This window comes from Neopsephotus bourkii, unplaced genomic scaffold (genome assembly GCF_033783945.1).
Source record: "Neopsephotus bourkii isolate Nb327-2 ecotype Australia unplaced genomic scaffold, CSIRO-AGI_Nbou_v1 NB_1637, whole genome shotgun sequence".
NCBI lineage: Eukaryota > Metazoa > Chordata > Aves > Psittaciformes > Psittacidae > Neopsephotus > Neopsephotus bourkii.
The window spans coordinates 10,447,462-10,464,985 of NW_026902112.1; the positions used below are offsets into that span (position 1 = coordinate 10,447,462).

The 17,524-nt window shown below is 40.2% G+C and overlaps 1 protein-coding gene across 3 annotated transcripts in view; it reads right to left on the reverse strand.

Moving 5' to 3' along the window:
- Positions 1-657: 657 nt before the first annotated feature.
- Positions 658-17,524, reverse strand: part of TSNARE1 (t-SNARE domain containing 1) — a 496,003-nt gene continuing 479,136 nt past the window's right edge. For all 3 annotated transcript variants that reach the window (XM_061374211.1, XM_061374213.1, XM_061374209.1), the window contains one exon: positions 658-1,665. Coding sequence is in view for 1 of the 3 variants with exons in the window: in XM_061374213.1 (XP_061230197.1) it covers positions 1,657-1,665 (9 nt within the window). In the remaining 2 variants the exon portion in view is untranslated. The remainder of the gene's footprint in view (positions 1,666-17,524) is intronic.

A 17,524-nucleotide genomic window follows, 5' to 3' on the forward strand; every position in this document is an offset into this window, starting at 1 on the left:
CTAATGAATGGGATTAGTGAATGGGCAAGGATTGTTTGGTCTGGATCCACTGTTCAAATACAGCTCGAAGCACTGAAATATTGGCTTGCAATCACTACGAGCTGGGTTTGTTCTAGCTCTTACTAACTAGATGAAAATGGTTTTCATCACTAGAGGATTTGCCAAATGTGCTGACAGAGGCAGTCTGCAGGTTGTAGTAAGTATGAGGAGGGAGTTCTATTTCAGAAGTGAACTGTGTACTAAGGTAAACAGCAGGTATCATAAATTGTAATTTCATGCCAGCACACAGCTTGGTTAGAAAACAGAGTATCATTCCATTAATTAGGCTTTCTTAATAGCAAACAATAAATATATACATTACACATAATGATCAAGTTCTGTAGATTTTATAGGATAGATCCAGAGAAAATCCACCAGAAACTAATTTTTTTTGCTTCTTGATTTAAGAAGTTTTACAGTTTTGACTCTTGCAGCTTAAGTACCTCTAAGATTTCTCTGAGCACTTCCAGTGCTCAGCCTTTACTGACGAAAGACTGTGTCAGCTTTCTGGAAAGGAAGCATGTAATTCAAATTACTGGAGGTGAGAATCTAGTTTACATTTGTTACTCTTTTCTGTGCCTTTACAGTAACCAAAAATCCGTAACATATAGAGGTAGCTTTTTCTGGTGAGAAACATTTATGTCAAAAGATGCAACTTTTCATAAAGAATAAAATACATATACTTTTGTGAAATTCTCTTTGACAATTTATATGATATTTAATTAAAACCATTTTAAAATGCTTTATTTGCTGGAAGGAAATGACATTTATAGTACACAACACATTTAAAGAAGAATTTAAATGGCATTTTTCCATCAGAATTTCAGCAGAAAATGTTGTGGGTGAAAATGGAGCAAAATCCCAAATGCTTGTTGCATGGAAACCAATGAAATGAAATCTAATGCAAAACTTGACATTCTTCATGAGATGCCTTGCTTGATTTTTTAACAGGTTAAAGGTCTTCTCTTCTTAAAAAACATGGTACAATATGTCTTAATGTTTGTTTGCCCTGCTCTCTCCCTAGTGTTTCTCATAAATAAATGTAGTGTTCTGTGCATACAATGGGCTCAAATAAACATCTAATTGATGCGTTTGTAAATGGCACATATAATAGCGAAATTGCTTAGCTCAGCCTGGCAAAGCAAATTCTATAGCGACAGTGCACAGTAGGAGAATCTAAGCTAGATTCTTTTTAAATATACAGAAACAATAGCAAAAGAAGAATTAGAATGTATTGACTTTCATGGTTTTAAATGAGCAGAAATGGAGTTCAGGAGTATGTTAAGAACACAAAAAATAAACATGATTTAACAGTTATACATCTTACTGAACACTGTATACTGAACCTTGAGGCAAAGAAATAGCATTCCCCAGATACATAGGGGACATAATTAAAATCTGTAACATAAGGTAAAACATCTCTGCAGTGAAAGGGTAAAAAATAAAGAAAAAATATTCACAATTATACTAACACATAGTAGAAAACTTAGCTTTTCTTTCATACAATTAGTGTGTGTTGGCTATAGCAGTTTTATTATAATGTGGTCGGTAAAGCAGGCATTGACGTAGGGTCTGAATCTGAAACGCCTTGAGAATCCATTCCACTTCTCAGGGTGATCACAGGCTCTGCAAAACCAAGAATAACTGATAAGTATTCATGGCATTCCGAAAGACTTAGTGATGCAAAGATGTTACCGATGGAAGGGTGGCTACCCAAGGTGGTCCCAAAACGCATAGTCAAGAATGAAGTAGATGTAATCTCAGAAACCTGTATTTCACTGATTCCAGTTTAAGGTAATTGTGGAAGTGGAAGAGGTAGGGAGGCTGAAAGTAAAGATTTATAAAGAAAATATAACGTATAGCCTGAGGTAGCAAGGAAAAGAGTGTATTTTGTGTTTTTTTTCCAATGTCAGCAGTTCCCGTACTGGAAGAGGATGTTGTATTTAGCTTTAAAAATACCCTTTCCTGCAAAATGGACTGAATATAGAAGCCAGATTGCGACACTGATGCATCTTGCAGGGGAAAGTATTTTGAACAAATCTTAGTCTGGTTTTGATTTTCCATACAATGAAACCATAAGACACTTCCTCTTGATTGGAATGATTCACTATACCATGTGTAGATCTCTAAACCATAAAATCTTTACACTATTTATGTAGCCAGTTAATGGAAATAGACAATTTTGGACGAAAGTGCACACGTGTCTCCAATTACTGTATGAGAAGCCTCTTAGCAAAGACATCAACAAGACAGCACCTCCAAGATAGCACTAAAGTCTTCTGAGGTTAGACATACTGTATTCTTGCACTCACCACACCTTGAAGCAGGCCTGTGTGTAGTAAGCATTGCTGTGAAAAACACAAGCAGGCTTTTGTAGTGTTTGTGTTTATTCTCTATCTACTTCCTTAGTGAGCACTGTTTATATATGTGTTGTAAGCAAATCTAGTTAAACATGGTATCAAGGGAAAGGGATGGAAAAGTCGTCTGTTATTATTATTGAATCATAACTGAGAACAACTATTTTTATATACTGCAGATAAAAGCCTTAGAAACACTCTTTCTCTTAATTATGCTTTACTCTAAACCAAGAAGGTGTCAAAATACAGCCGTGATCAAACATCCCCTTCCCTCAAAGCAACAAAATAGAAAGCCACACTTTTTTATTTATGCCACTTATTAAAATTGCTCATAATCATATCAATTGGATAGTCTTTTGAAATCAGATGTTCATTGTCTACTGTGCTGCACATACAAAGCATAGATTCCAGTTCCTGCCTTGCATTCACACAAACACCACAAAGAGCTATTAGAAACTCTTCAATGAGAAAGGGTATCCTTCTGAAGATGACATTCATCTCAGCTAATTTAAGGTGTAAGTACTTTCATCTGAGTATAATGGCTCCCAGGCTCCAGGCTCCTATTACAGATCTAATCAATACAGTCAATAGATTTTTGAGGGTGGGGGTCTTCTGAATAAAGTCATCAACTTCAGAATGACCTAAATTTCACTGGCTGCTATTGACTGGCATTAACTACAAAGGGATCTTCAGGATGACTTTCTCAGATGCAGAAATGTACACTGCAGGCACCAGAATTTAGCTGCAAAAAGTCAGTAATAAGTCCCTTTAATATCAAAAACTTCTTTGCTAGAGTTACTCAGACAAGTAGAAAGGCTCTGAAAAGTGGATGGACATAACTAATCCTAACTTTTCCCACTTGTGAGCCATTCTTAATTTCCTGTTCACTAAGTATTTTATGATTTTTTTATTTTTTTAATAGAAAAGGCTGTAAGTGGAGTGAAAACTACCCAAAAAAGGAAAGAACACCTTCCCTTTGTCCATACTAACGCTGGGACGTACACTCAAGGGATCATGGTGATACGGTTTAGAGCGAGGTGTCCCTGCCCATGGCAGGGGGGTTGGAACTTGATGATCTTAAGGTCCTTTCCAACCCAAACCATTCTGTGATTCTACGATTCTATGGTGCACAGACTCAGGCTGAGTAAATAGACAGGTTTCCTGCTCACTTTGTTCATTCTCAATTGACTAAAGGGAGGGCAGGGATAGGAGACATTATAGTGGGGGTCTGCTGCAGGCCATCTGACCAGGAAGACTGAGTGGAACAGATAGAAGCATCCTCATGTTCACAAGCCCTGGTCCTCATGGGAGACTTCAATCACCCTGGTATCTGTTGGAAGGACAACACAGCAGGGTAACCCAAGTACCTGGAATGTGCTGACAAGAACTTCCTTTACCGAGTGATAGAGGAATCAATGAGGAGAGGTCCTATACTAGACCCTGTTATCACTAACAGAAGTGGCTGGTGGTGAATGTGAAGCTCAAGGGCAGCCTTGGCTGCACTGACCATGAAATGGTGGAGGTTGTGATCCTTAGAGCAGTGAGGGCATGCAGCAATTTGAAGCTCCTGTATACTCTATACCAGTTTCAGCTGTAAACTGGAAAGCAGCTTCCAAATATGACATAGCTGAAATCCTGCAACATCACCTCATTCACGATAGAGAACCAAAACTCATCCTCAAGGCTAATAGTAGAGATATCATCTTGTAACATGGGGATCTCACTTTTCTGTATCTGAAGGGAAAGTGGGAAAACTCTGGATGTTTACATTTTTCTGCCTCTAGTCACTTGTAGTTGCTAATGTTCGTTTCTCCTGACAGAGAACTGAGATAAGTGCAGAATGCTGTAGTTGTGAGAGGTACAGGAATCTCTCATATTTCCAAACGTGTGGTGGGTTGACCTTGGCTGGATGAGACCTTTGGATTCACCAAATCTGCTCCATCACTCTCCCTCCTTAGCTGGGCAGGGGAAAGAAAATATAACCAAAGGCTCATGGGTTAAGATAAGGACAGGGAGGGATCACTCACCAGATATCATCATGAGCAAAACAGATTCAACTTGCAGAAATGAATTTAATTTATTGCCAATCAAATAAGAGTAGGAAAATGAGAAATAAAACCAAATCTTAAATAAAAACCTACTTCTCCCTTTTTCCTAGGCTCAACTTTATTTCTGATTTATCTACCGACCAGATCAGGGGGACAGGGAATGGGGTTGTGGTCAGTGGTCTTTTCTGCTCCTTCCTCCTCACACTCTTCCCTTGCTTCAGCAGGGGCTCCTCTTTCTCCATCAGTCACAGCTCCTGCCAGGAACCTGCTCCAGAGCTGGTTTCCCACAGGGTCCCAGCCTCCTTCAGGCATCCCCTGATCTAGTGTGGGGCCCTCCATGGGCTGCAGGTGGGTATCTGCCCCCTTGTTAACCTCCATGGGGTGCGGGTGGATATCTGCTCCATTTGGACCTCCATGGCTACAGGGCACAACCTGCCTCACCATGGTCTGCACCATGGGCTGCAAGAGAGTCTCTGCTCTGGTGCCTGCAGCACCTCCCCTCCTTCTCCACTGACTTCGGTGTCTGCAGGACTTCATCTCATTCTCAATCTTCTCTCCATCTGCAATTGCTTCTGCATAGTAGATTTTTCCCCTTCTTAACTATGTTATCTCAGAGGCACTACCACCATCACTGATGGGCTCAGCCTTGACCAGCAGCAGGTCCATCTTGGAGCTAGCTGGCATTGGTTTCATTGGACACTGGGGAAGCTTCTAACATCTTCTCAAGAAGCCACCACTGTAGCTCCTCACTACCAAAACCTTGCCATGCAAACCAAATGTATGTGGTAGATAGAGTTTGCTTATGTGTTCAGGATCACACAGATACCAGCTTTGACTATCAGCATCAAATTTATCTGTACATCAGTTAACCTTCCTCTGAAGTTGGTGTGCAAGTCCTGACTTCATGCCTATGAACTGAATCTCTTCCACCTGCAATGGTGGGGAACAATGTCTGAGGTCCATTGATCACCTTCATGGTTTAAACCTGGGGCTGATGTAATTTTTACATACATTCTTAATGATGCATTTTCAGGATAGAAAAGAAAAAACACAAGGAAAAGAAGAACAAAGGTCACAATACTAAGAAAATCTGTGGTGTTTCCTGCCTCTTTGAAGCTGGAACTAGTCAGATACCAGATTAGTCAGAACTGAATTACATTGTAAACCTTCAAGACTTAAGGCTTTACCTGGGACTTTGCTCAATGAAATTCTGCCTTCAGTAAAGCCTGTTTTTTCATTAGTTAAAGTTATTCCTTTTCAAATAGTAATTCCCTCTAATCTTCTAGGGAAGTAAATGATACCCACTTTTCATTATAGAAATGTTCTACATTCCTCTAGTGCACAACTGCCCACAGAAGAAATGCTGCTCTTCTTATTCAGTCACACTGTCCATTTCTGCTTATAGTGTAAATTTAACCACGGATTGTTAAAACAGGACACAATAACCCGAGAGGTATGTCAGAAGAAATGAGATAGCAGGGTGAATGATACACCCTATAGAATATTGCTCCATATTGACTTAGTAATTAATTTCTCCTGTTCATTCTCTTAATCACAGAATGGTTTGGGTTGGAAAAGACCTTAAGATCATCCAGTTTGAACCCCCCTGCTATGGGCAGGGACACCTCACACTAGACCATGTCACTCAAGGCTCTGTCCAACCTGGCCTGGAAAACTGCCAGTAATGGAGCATTTACCACTTCTTTGGGCAACCCATTCCAGTGTCTCAGCACCCTCACAATAAAGAACTTCTGCCTTATATCTAACCTGAGCTTCCCCTGTTTCAGTATGAACCCATTACCCCGTGTCCTATTGCTACAGTCCCTAATGAAGAGTCCCTCTCCAACATCCTTGTAGGCCCCTTTCAGATACTGGAAGGCTGCATCAGTGGGGCCAAATATGGTGCCAAATATGCCCCAGTAGAATTAATGATCCTTTGGAAGAACAAAGGACTTCTGTCCCTGACATCAATGGCTTCTAATTTGGCAGTTGCAGATTACTGGTAATATAACAGTTTCAGAGGCAAATGTTAATGCAAGTACACAGGCAACTTTCAGGAGCCACCACAAGTACACAGATATATCTTATGAATAGTACAGTTTGATCCTAAAGCAAAAGAAATGGGATGATACTGGGAAGAAAACAAAAGTAAAAAACACAGAAAAACCCACAACAAAAAATTCCAAACCCATACTACAGGCATTGTTCAACAGTCTGTGTAAGGTGTTGTGGCTGTAAGACAGGTCCTTCAGATTCACTGCACAATAGAAACAGCCCAACATTTCTCCATCTTCATGCCAGCAGAGTGGCACATGCCTTGTAGGAATTTCCCCCCATGCATTTCTATGTCTGAGCTGTAAATATTTGTCTTAGTGATGCATTCCTTAGTATGGTCACAATACATGGCAAAGCCTTTAAGAAATGTGCAACTGATAAGGTCATGTAGACCTATAAAAAAGTTCTGTAGCAGTGTCAGAATCAGCACCTAAAAGCCAAAACTGCAGAATATGACATAATTATATGTAGGAAATATAACACGTGATATCTCATTTCAGAACTGAATGTTGCTGTCTGAACTTTGGGGATCATGAGAAAATCCATTTCACAAAGGTGCCTGAGAGGTGACACATAATGAAGGAGATGGGAAAAGGGGAACAGGAAGCAGTAATTTTGCCAAACCTCTTAAAAACAAATGGTGTTATAGAAGTAGCAAGACTATAGGGATTTTTAAATTATCTGATGATGAATATGTGCAACATCAGATAATAACATTACAAGTTCAACTCTGATTAAATGGAAGGTGAACACCAAATCTCAGCATTGTCTAAAAACTAAACAAGGTGTCGAGGTTTAACCAATGCCAGACAGCTTGTCCACTCAATCCCCCTGCCCTTCTTGCCCTCCCCTATTCTCGGAGGGATGGAGAGGAGAATCAAAAAGAATGCAACTCCCACAGGTTGAGATAAGAACAGTTTAGTAACTAAGGTATAATACAAATCACTGCTGCTACCACCAATAATAGTAATGATAAAGGAAATAACAAGGGAAGAGAATACAACACCTCATCACCAGCCGACCGATAACTCGCCCCCCAGCCCGATCAGGCACCGACTGATACCTCCTCCAACCCTGCAGTCCACTTTAGCCCTTCCGGGTAAGCCCAGTTACCTCCTGGGCATGATGTGCTGTGGTATGGAATACCTCTTTGGTCAGTTTGGGTCAGGTGTCCTGTCTCTGCTTCCTCCCGGCTTCCCCTCCTCCCTGGCAGAGCATGAGGCTCACAAAGTCCTTGGCCAAACCAAACATCATTTTTATCAGCTCTGTTCCCAGCCCGAAAGTCAAAACACAGCACTGCACCAGCTACCAAGAAGGAGAAAAATGACTGCTACTGCTAAACCCAGGACAAAGGGGAAAATCTATGAATAAACTGACCTCATTTTTTCCCTCATGGCACACTCTGCATGTCAGAGTTGTTGTATAAGACTGAAAAGTCATTACACAGTTCTTTAACATAATGTTTAATCCAAGACACAGCTCCTTTTCAATCTCTAGCAACTTCTTATTTCTTGAGTCATACAATTAATTGACATAAGCCCTGAATGCATTTTTGAGGTTGTGTGAGCTGTAAAACTTGGGTTCTGACAAGTTCTTCCAATAAGTTCTTTCAGGAGTCCCCAGAAGCTATCTGAAGCACAAGCAAGCTAATGTTCCACCAAAGACTCAATGACATTTTGCTGTCTTTCTCTCACACGAGTTGTTTTAGTCCATAGTGCTTCAACAACCTCCAACTGTTTTTGTATACCTACTGCTTTAAACCATTAATGCTGCCGTCACTGCAGATGCTTCACCACCATATAGATGGGTTGTGCTCATGTGTTGCTTGAGCGCAGGGTCTACCAAGACATCCACACTTTGCTACGACAATACATGGTGAAAAGGTGAAAATGGTGAACAGGTCAGAAAAATAAAGGTACCTCCAAAGATGACATACAGAAATAAACTAGCAATTCCATTCTCTGCAAAAGGTGAGCTTAGAAGAACTCCTTCATGCCTATAGTGACACGAGTCAGGAGAGAGAAGGAACCAAACCCACCTAAAAATAAGGCCTTGCTTCTTCCTAAGATCATAACCCACAGAATATACTCATTTTCTTATCATATTGTCTTTTTTGTGGAAGCATTGCCAACCTACTTCTCAAAGAACCCTCCCTCTGATTTGGGATTTCCTTCCTAACACATCAATAAGTAACTAAAGAAAGTTATCTGAAACCTTCTTCAAAAGAACAAAAGTGTAAGACTGAAGCTCAGGATGCAGAAGGGTTATGATTTCTTTTAGTTGCCTTGAAAAACAGGTTAAAATTGCCAGCAATGCGTGAGCTAAATCTAAGTGACATTAAACAGATGGCACTGAATGACCAAGAAAATAGCAGTGGTCTTTCTCCATCCATGAGGGAACTTTGAAATTTAAGCCGCATAAACATTGCTCAGCTACACGATGCACTGGCTGGAAAAGGAGAAACATAACCCTCGTTTTTAGCAGGAAGGAAGAAAAAAGGAAGACCCAGAAAAACAAAGGCCTGTCAGTCTCACCTTAATGATGAGCAAGATCCTGAGGCAGATCCTCCTGGAATGGTGTCCCTGCCCATTGCAGGGGGGTTGGAAGTAGCTGATCTTTAAGGCTTCTTCCAACCCAAACAATTCTATGATTCTGTAATTCTATGCAGTCTTTTTCTCATATCTATCTCTTTATTTTTAAAAAGCAATTTGAAGAACTTTGGGAGGTGAGACATTATTAAGTTATCAGTGAGAAATCCTGTTTCTCATGAGGTGGATGAACAGGAGAACATAGCACAGAGATGCTAGGATTTCCCATTGTTTCAGGACTGGATGTTTCCTCCTGTTGCCACTTGAAACAAAGAGATGAAAGATATTGTTCATCCTTTTCCAAGTGGTCTGCCTATCAGGTAAAGGCCGCTAGCAGAAAACAGCAAGGATAGTGCTCCCACTGCACCTCTTTAATCAAGGCAACTTGAACATGTTCTCTTAAAAGATCGAGGCATCACCACTTATGTGGTAGCCTATTTTCCACCTTCTTACCTCACCTTCAGGGTGCTCCAAGGCAATATCAACATTTACATATATTTATGTTTATAGATATAGCTATATAAAAATACTTATAAATATATCTATATAGGTATTTATTAATAATACAATATTTAGACTATGACAATACTTATATTTTAAAAGATGCTTTGTCTTTATCCCCTCTATCCTCAGGTGCAAGCTGCAATCTGCGCCACACAGTACACATCTCTATCACCCAAACTTCATGGACCATTAACTAGACTCTCACTTGCCTTGAAACAGGTCACATCTCTTTTGGTCTGTGCATTCACTGCCTATCTTTCCTAGAAAGACAGGGCTCCCAGACTCACGTTTGGCAACTGTTCTATGTTTCTATGATTCTACATGTTGTGTGGAGGGAAGGAGAGAAAAACAACTTTATAAATATGCTGAATTATTCTGGGAAGCACTCAGATAAGACCGAAATGAGAGACATAAAACACTGGTCAGGTAAGATATCATGTGCTGGAGACTACTAGAAATTACATAGCAGGCCTGACAAGTCACCAGTTTGAGCCAGTGTGTCAAATCTTACGTTCCTTTGGGTAGGTGCAAAATCACTGGCATTTGACTTTCAGCTTGGATTAAGTGTCAGGAAGAAAAATGCTGACTCCGATTAAAATATGTCTGTTTGCAGGGAAAGACAATTTCAAGGAGATGGATGCTTAGAAAATGTAGCCAAGGCTGCCTAGCGTGCAAATCACTCAGTACCCATTCAGCCCATCATTACTATTTCACCATCCCTGAGAATCTGCCAAGAGCCACAGGGAAATACCAGACTTTCACCTTGCAGCAGCATTTAACTACAAAGCAAGCAAATCAGAGCTGTAAAAGGTGACAGAAACCCTTCAATTCTCATTCATGTGACAATGGAAATAGAGCTGATAAACCTTAAAAAAGCCCACAGAAGACATGCAACATGGTCAGCATTAAATTCCTGTGATTTCAGCCAAGGGAGCAGCAATTGTGCACTCCACGTTTTGCTTAAAGGTAACTGCTGGAACGATAACACAATTTGTGCAGATCTAGAGAAAATGAGAGTTGAAAAGCTTGCCTGTCAGGAAAAGAACACAAACCACAGTGGGAAACTGTGTTCATTGTATAGCAGTGCTGCTGTCTTATACAGTGATGGATATTTAAGTACAGCAGCCCTGCATATTTAACTGCAATAAGGACCTACCTCTGATTTTAATATATATATATATTTATTTTTTTTTCTTTAAGAAGACTATTTAACAGTGAAGGGAAACTTATTTTAGTTAATGAGGACAGAGATGGAATGGATAAAACTCCTCGCACTAGCATTAGAACTGCAACTTGCAGTATTTTCATTAAGAAAGCACTGGAAACAAATTGCTGCACAGAGAACTAATTAAAAAAGAACCAATAAATTCCATAGTTGTAAATAAAATGCATTTTCTGCATCCATCTGAACACTAGCTCTTATTAACTCTGGGTGATGCTGTTTTTACATACATATGGTACTGTTATTTATACAGATGGTGCCAGGGCTGAAGCACTGAATGGAAGTATGCCTCACATCACTTCACTTACGCTCTAGCAATAAGTACTAGATTAATGCAAAACCAAATCCCATCGGAAAGGAGATACTTTAGTAGACATCAGGGAGACTAAAGCAGTTAGTCCCTGCACCAGAGAAAAGGTTTGGGGCCAGGAAATGCAGATATGTCAGGGAATTCTCTCTGGTATTTGTAGATAAGCATGATATGTCTTTTAGATCCCTTTTCATTTGGTCCTTAGTTGGCTGTTTATAAATGAGGGTAAGAAGAAAGAATTGACTTTCCCTTTGTTTTTTTCCACCATCCTTCTAGTGCAGGTGGGTGAACTATTCCATTGCAGGTTTATCCCTTTTTCTAATGCCTCAGACAAGTAAATACGGAGCACTAAGGATAACATTCTTTTCATCCAAATGTGAGTCAACACAAGTAACACATCAACACAAGTAACCCCAATTTCCCTTTAGAGAGCAGAGAGATACGAGCACTTCTGGAGGACATTCCAGCTCACCTTTGCCTAATCTATTCAACAGCTCACAAAAATTGCCACTTACCATGTCTGTACCTATACGCTGGCTTAAAGGGAACACTGGGTAACTACTTCAGCTTTCATTGTCTAAACTTCAGTGATATTAATCCCGCTCTGCTTGGTTTATATTTTACTTCTGAAATAAATGTTTTGATTAACTTATTTTCAGTTTTAATAGTTTGCTTTGTGTATTTTCTCTATAAATAAATCTTTAGTGACAGTCTGCTTTAATTTTTTCCTTTTTTATGTACACACAAAATTTTTCCGTTTTCACATGAAGACCAGATTATCCTGATTTCCTTAGGCAGTATTATCAGAATATGCATAAGTATTAACTCTTCTGCTATATCTTACTGACAGCCATCTAATGAAAGCCTCATAATTTTTTTGTTTACTGCACGGATACAACTTCCATCTTGTTTTCCCTGTAATGCTCTTCATACACAGAAAAAAAACCTTTTCTGCTAACATGTAAGTTTTCCTGCAGTTCTAGAATCATAGAACAGTTACGGTTGCAAAGGACCTTAAGATCATTCAGTTCCAAATCCCTGCCATGGATAGGGACACCTCCCACTAGACCATGTCACCCAAGGCTCTGTCCAACCTTGCCTTGAACACTGCCAGGGTTGGAGCATTCACAACTTCTTTGGGCACCCTTATATCTAAGGAAGGTCTCACAAGAGCAGAGCAGAGGGTCAGGATCACCTCTTTTCAGCCTCCTGCTCACGCTTCTTTTGATGCAACCCTCACCAAAACCGAAACAGAATAAAATCCAAAAAAAAAATGGAAGAATTGAAAAATATTTCAAAGACAGATCTCTGAGTTACTCAGCAAACAACGGTGTCAGAAGTCTCTGAGCAGGAAATAATAGGTCTTGGACAGTGCCTTGGTATACTCGAATATCCTATATATATCATCTATTATTACCATTTTGTGGGTGTCTGCTTATGAGTGTTGCCAGAGGAGGCAAATGGGAGAAACTTTCCTTTTCTGGGTGTCCTTAAATCCTGAAAACCAGCTCCATCAGATTTATCAGGGTTCTGCATCTATTTGACTCCTCTCTGTTTATTATCACTATCATAAGGAGCATCACGAAAGGGATTAGGTAGCGTTTCAGAAACATCTCCATTTTCTTTTGCAAAAGAATCAGAAATTTGTTGGGGAGGGAAGATAACCATTAGGAGACACTGAAGAGCCAGTTATACATTATAAATTCTGCATTGTGCCTCTGGTTCCACTTATGTGAAAGGAAATGATTAAGATTTTACTTACTCTTTAGCATGTAGTGCTATAAGGGATTAACAGACAAAGGAGGGGAGATGAAGTATTTAAGGGCTTCAGGAGACACAGAGAAAAATTTCTGGTATCAAAGAAGCCTTTTTATGTCTAAATTTTGTTAAACAACAAGCAAAGGAAGGAAAAAGAGACATCCATTTAGGTATTTTTAACAGATTTTGGATACCACAGTGACTGAGGTCTTCAATATGCTTAACATAAGTGGAAAACCAGTATAGATACAACACAAGACAGTGAATTGTAGGGAATTAATCTGAATCCATGGAATGAAGACATTTTTGAGTTATCTTTATGTCTCTGGAGTTATTGAAAAACAGAGTAATTGTAGTAATTACTGCAGTCTCTTCTCCATCCAGCACAACCAAGATCTCCTAGACAGTAACAATTCGCAATGAATTTTGGCACTGCCCACTGACCTTTCCAGAGTGATGTTACTTGGACATCATATTTAGTGTGACTGAGCAGATCCTCCCTCCCACTTAGTATGTGATTTACCTTTAGTAGTTTGCCCTTGACACAAATGACAGTGGCATTGAAAAAGAAAGAAAACAAGCAAAGAAACAGCAAATCTGTGATATTTATTGACAGTTCTTGGCTCTAATTTTGACCTGCAGTTTGCAGCACTTAGGCAGATCAGAATAATCACAGAATGGTTTGGGTTGGAAAGGACCTGAAGATCATTCAGTTCCAACCCCTCTGCCAAGGGCAGGGACACCTCACACTAGACCATGTCACCCAAGGCTCTGTCCAACCTGGCCTTCAACACTGCCAGGGATGGAGCATTCGCCACTTCTCTGGGCACCCTGTGCCAGTGCCTCACCACCCTCACAGGAAAGAACTTCTTCCTTATATCCAACCTGAACTTCCCCTGTTTCAGTTTGAACCCATCACCCCTTGTCGTATTGGTACAGTTACTAATGAAGACTCCCTCCCCAGCATCCCTAGAGGCCCCCTTCAGACACTGGAAGCTGCTCTGAGGTCTCCACACAGCCTTCTCTTCTCCAGGCTTAACAGCCCCAACGTTCTCAGCCTGTCTCCATACGGGAGGTGCTCAGCCCCTGATCATCCTCGTGTCCTCCTCTGGACTTGCTCCAACATTTCCATGTTCTTCTTATGTTGAGGACACCAGAACTGCACACAGTGCTGCAAGTGGGGTCATTCCATCACTTTAAGTGAAACCTAAAACCACAAAATTCCTTTTGCTCTTCCCCTGCCACTCCAATAATGCTACACTGCAGCTGCAACTTGAAATAAGCAGCTCCTTCCTGCTCTGTAACAGATGGTGCTGTGTAACCCAGAGTACATGCGTATCTGCAGCAGCAGTAGTGAAGCAGGAAAGCTGGGCAGACCAGGGTGGGAGGGATCATGCACACTCAGGAGACCACTTTGCCTGTTATTCCCAACAGTGAAGATGAAAGAGATGTGAATCATTATGAGAACTATGGGAACTCTCATTGATACATGTCAGGATGTATTTTAGACCAGTTTCATCTTCTTTATTTCTTTGGCGAGGATTAGTGATTATTTAAGGGGAAAATGTGGTGCTACTTAAAAAGCACTCACCTAATTAAAACCTTAAATGCAGAAATCTCTCTTCACTCAAGAGATGCACTCTATGATTCTCACCACCTAAGGCTATACCTCAGCCATATGGCACTTTTAATAGATACTAACAGAGGGAGCCCTTTTTATATATTAACAGATGGGTGCATGCTAGATACTGGGGTTGGAGCAGAGGGGGGAATGAAAGAAAATGTAAGGAAAGAGAATCAAGAAAGATGAACTTCAAAGGACAAATTCTTACTGAGCTCTTCCACTTCTTCTCAAAACAGCTTTTGTCCTAAAAAGACCTTGCATTGTTTCCAAACCCTTGGACTCATCACTGATCACAAAACGTTTCACTGCAGTTACTACATAAGGGGCTTTCATTACAGGAGAAATACCATTCTGACTTCAGAGCTTGCTGGTCCAGCCAACAGTTGCATGAATTTAGGAGTAGGATTCAAGTGTTTATGGTGTCTTTTCTGGTGTGCCTTTTCCCTTTCAGGGTCACGGTTACAGCATATACAACAATCTCAACAAGTTTGGGCTGTATCAAGAAATGGCTAGAAGACCTTAGAAGGCAAAGGCAGTGCTGGAGCTGATTGCAGAGGAAACATGGTAAATATAGACTCCAAGTAAAGAATCAGAAAAAAAAAAAAAGGGCTCATTTGAAAAGAAACCAGTTATTGGAATATCCAGCATTCAAACAGGTCCTGTTCTCATAAGACTGCAGTTTTAATTGTTGGTATTGTCTTCCCAAACAAGACAAACAACCAGAGGGACCCTAGGGCTAAAGTGATATGGTTCTATTTACATTATGGTTGCTACATGGTTTATGTTCTCCAAGTTTGTTTGGATGGCTACCATTTCCTCTTCTGCACCAAGCAGCAAGGATCTAAGATGATCATGGTGCATGAGCCAAATGGCACATGATACCTGTCACACATTCCTATCCTATCCTTACAGTACTTCCATAAATAACATTTATCATTTGTGTTTGTTACCCACTTCACAGGATAAGTTTAATTTGTCTCAAAAGGCCTGTGGGATCTTGGTAACAAACATTTATCCTCCACAGGAGCCTCATTCTTGGGTAATGGGAAAGTACAGCATGCAGAGCTGCTGGGTTTTGCATTGAACAGAGGAGATTTGGAATTAGCAGCAGTGCGGCTGCACCACTCCATGTGGCACACTGGTTAATTCGCTCTGCTAACACTACCATGTGGGACTGTATCACCCAGGGTTACGTATCTACAGCAGCTCAGACAGCCTTGATGCAAGGATGCACAACATGCAATGAAAAAAAAAAAAGTGTGTTATCTTGTTCTGTAAAAACTGTTAAATCTACAAGATGCATTAAATATTTACCCAGTCAGCAATTTTTTACCATTTGTTCCAACTTCTGATGTCCATCTGTGTACTATAAAAAAGAAATGTCCTGTGAATGTATTCTCAGAGCATCAAGAAACTCTCTTTGTTATTTTAATCCTTCTTCTGAATTCCTTAGGAAAAAGAAGATAATTATCATAGATTTCTTTCTATTATTCTTTATTACTCTCTGCAATAGTTTAGCACCTTAAAAAGGCAAAGCTGGATGTTTGCAACAAACTGAATTTTGACTCCAAGAAATACAAACAGATTTTATTGCCCAAACTATCTGTAGATCTATGGCAGACTTAAATGCCTCTGCGGGCAAACTAGATCTATTTTTTGCTGTCACCTTGAAAGTTAATTGGCCAAGTAGGTCATCCTAGACATGTTATCAAATTATACCCCTTGATTGTTACAAATTCTTACATTATCTTTGATGTAACACTTGTATTTTGACCAAAGCTACCTGCTTTATTTGGTTTTCTTTAGTTTTTTTTTTTTTTTACATATTTTATCTAGAGTTACTCTTGCAAACATTAGTAGGCTTTTTGTCAGACCTATTTACAACACCAGCTTCTGAAAGGGGCAGCACTGGTATGTAAAAACACATCTGACTACTATTTTCTGCCTTCCTTCACCTCATGCCTGAGATCAGACTTTGCCAATTGCTAGGAAAGTCACTGCATTCTCTCCAGAGAAGAGGAAACACCGGAATATAACTTGCTATTCACTGCTTCCAGAAATCTCTGAATAATCAACAGTAGAAATGCAGAAATTACATTGTAGATTTGCCCAACGGCACAAGGTGCACTCTTCTTCCAGTCATTTCTGTAAGTGGGATTTAGTTTCTATGCCCCTACATGAAAAGCAATGGCAGATGCATATGCCCCTGAATGGCCAGTCATGTCTTGATTGGGCTCCATTCAACAGTCGAGAAGCGATTGTCATGGATCAACTGTACACAGGCATAGGATATCCCTAAGTTTAGCATGGGGCTGATGCAGCCAATAACTCCCTTCAGCATCTGCAGTATTCTTTCCATGGATCTTTTCTAGCTTGTCCAACAACACGCAGGAAAGGAAGCAGCACTTCTAACAGAAAGCAGCTGTGATAAACACTCTGTTAGAAAGCAAGCATTATTAAGGGAAGCGTTGTACCCTCTTTGAGAGGTTGATTGTAACACTACTCTAAATACAGAGGGTCTGGTTCTCACACTAGAAACATTTTATGCTTAATGTAATTCAGTTTATGGTCCCAGTGCACTGCAAGCATGGTGTAAAATGGCATTAAAGTTAATGAGAATCAGGGCTAGGGATTCTAATATTTGCTTTCTACTGTGCTTGAAATTACTTCTGTTGTTTTATAACAACGTTTAAGTCGGTACAGAGACATTATAAGTAAAAACATCCTGGGTCACATTCATCCATCCATCCATCCATCCATCCACCCACCCACCCACCCACTCACCCACCCCTCCATCCATCCATCCATCCATCCATCCATCCACCCATCCATCCACCCATCCACTCACCCAAGATAAATGTAATGCAGCAGCTCTTACACAGTCTAAGCCTTGACTGAATTACAAGTAGGATTAATTCAGCCTTTCAAATTTAGATATTGGTACAATACTTTCTGTAAATCCATGTCTTTCAATCATTTAAAACCAGCAACACGTTAGTCAAAGGCAAAAGATTTCATG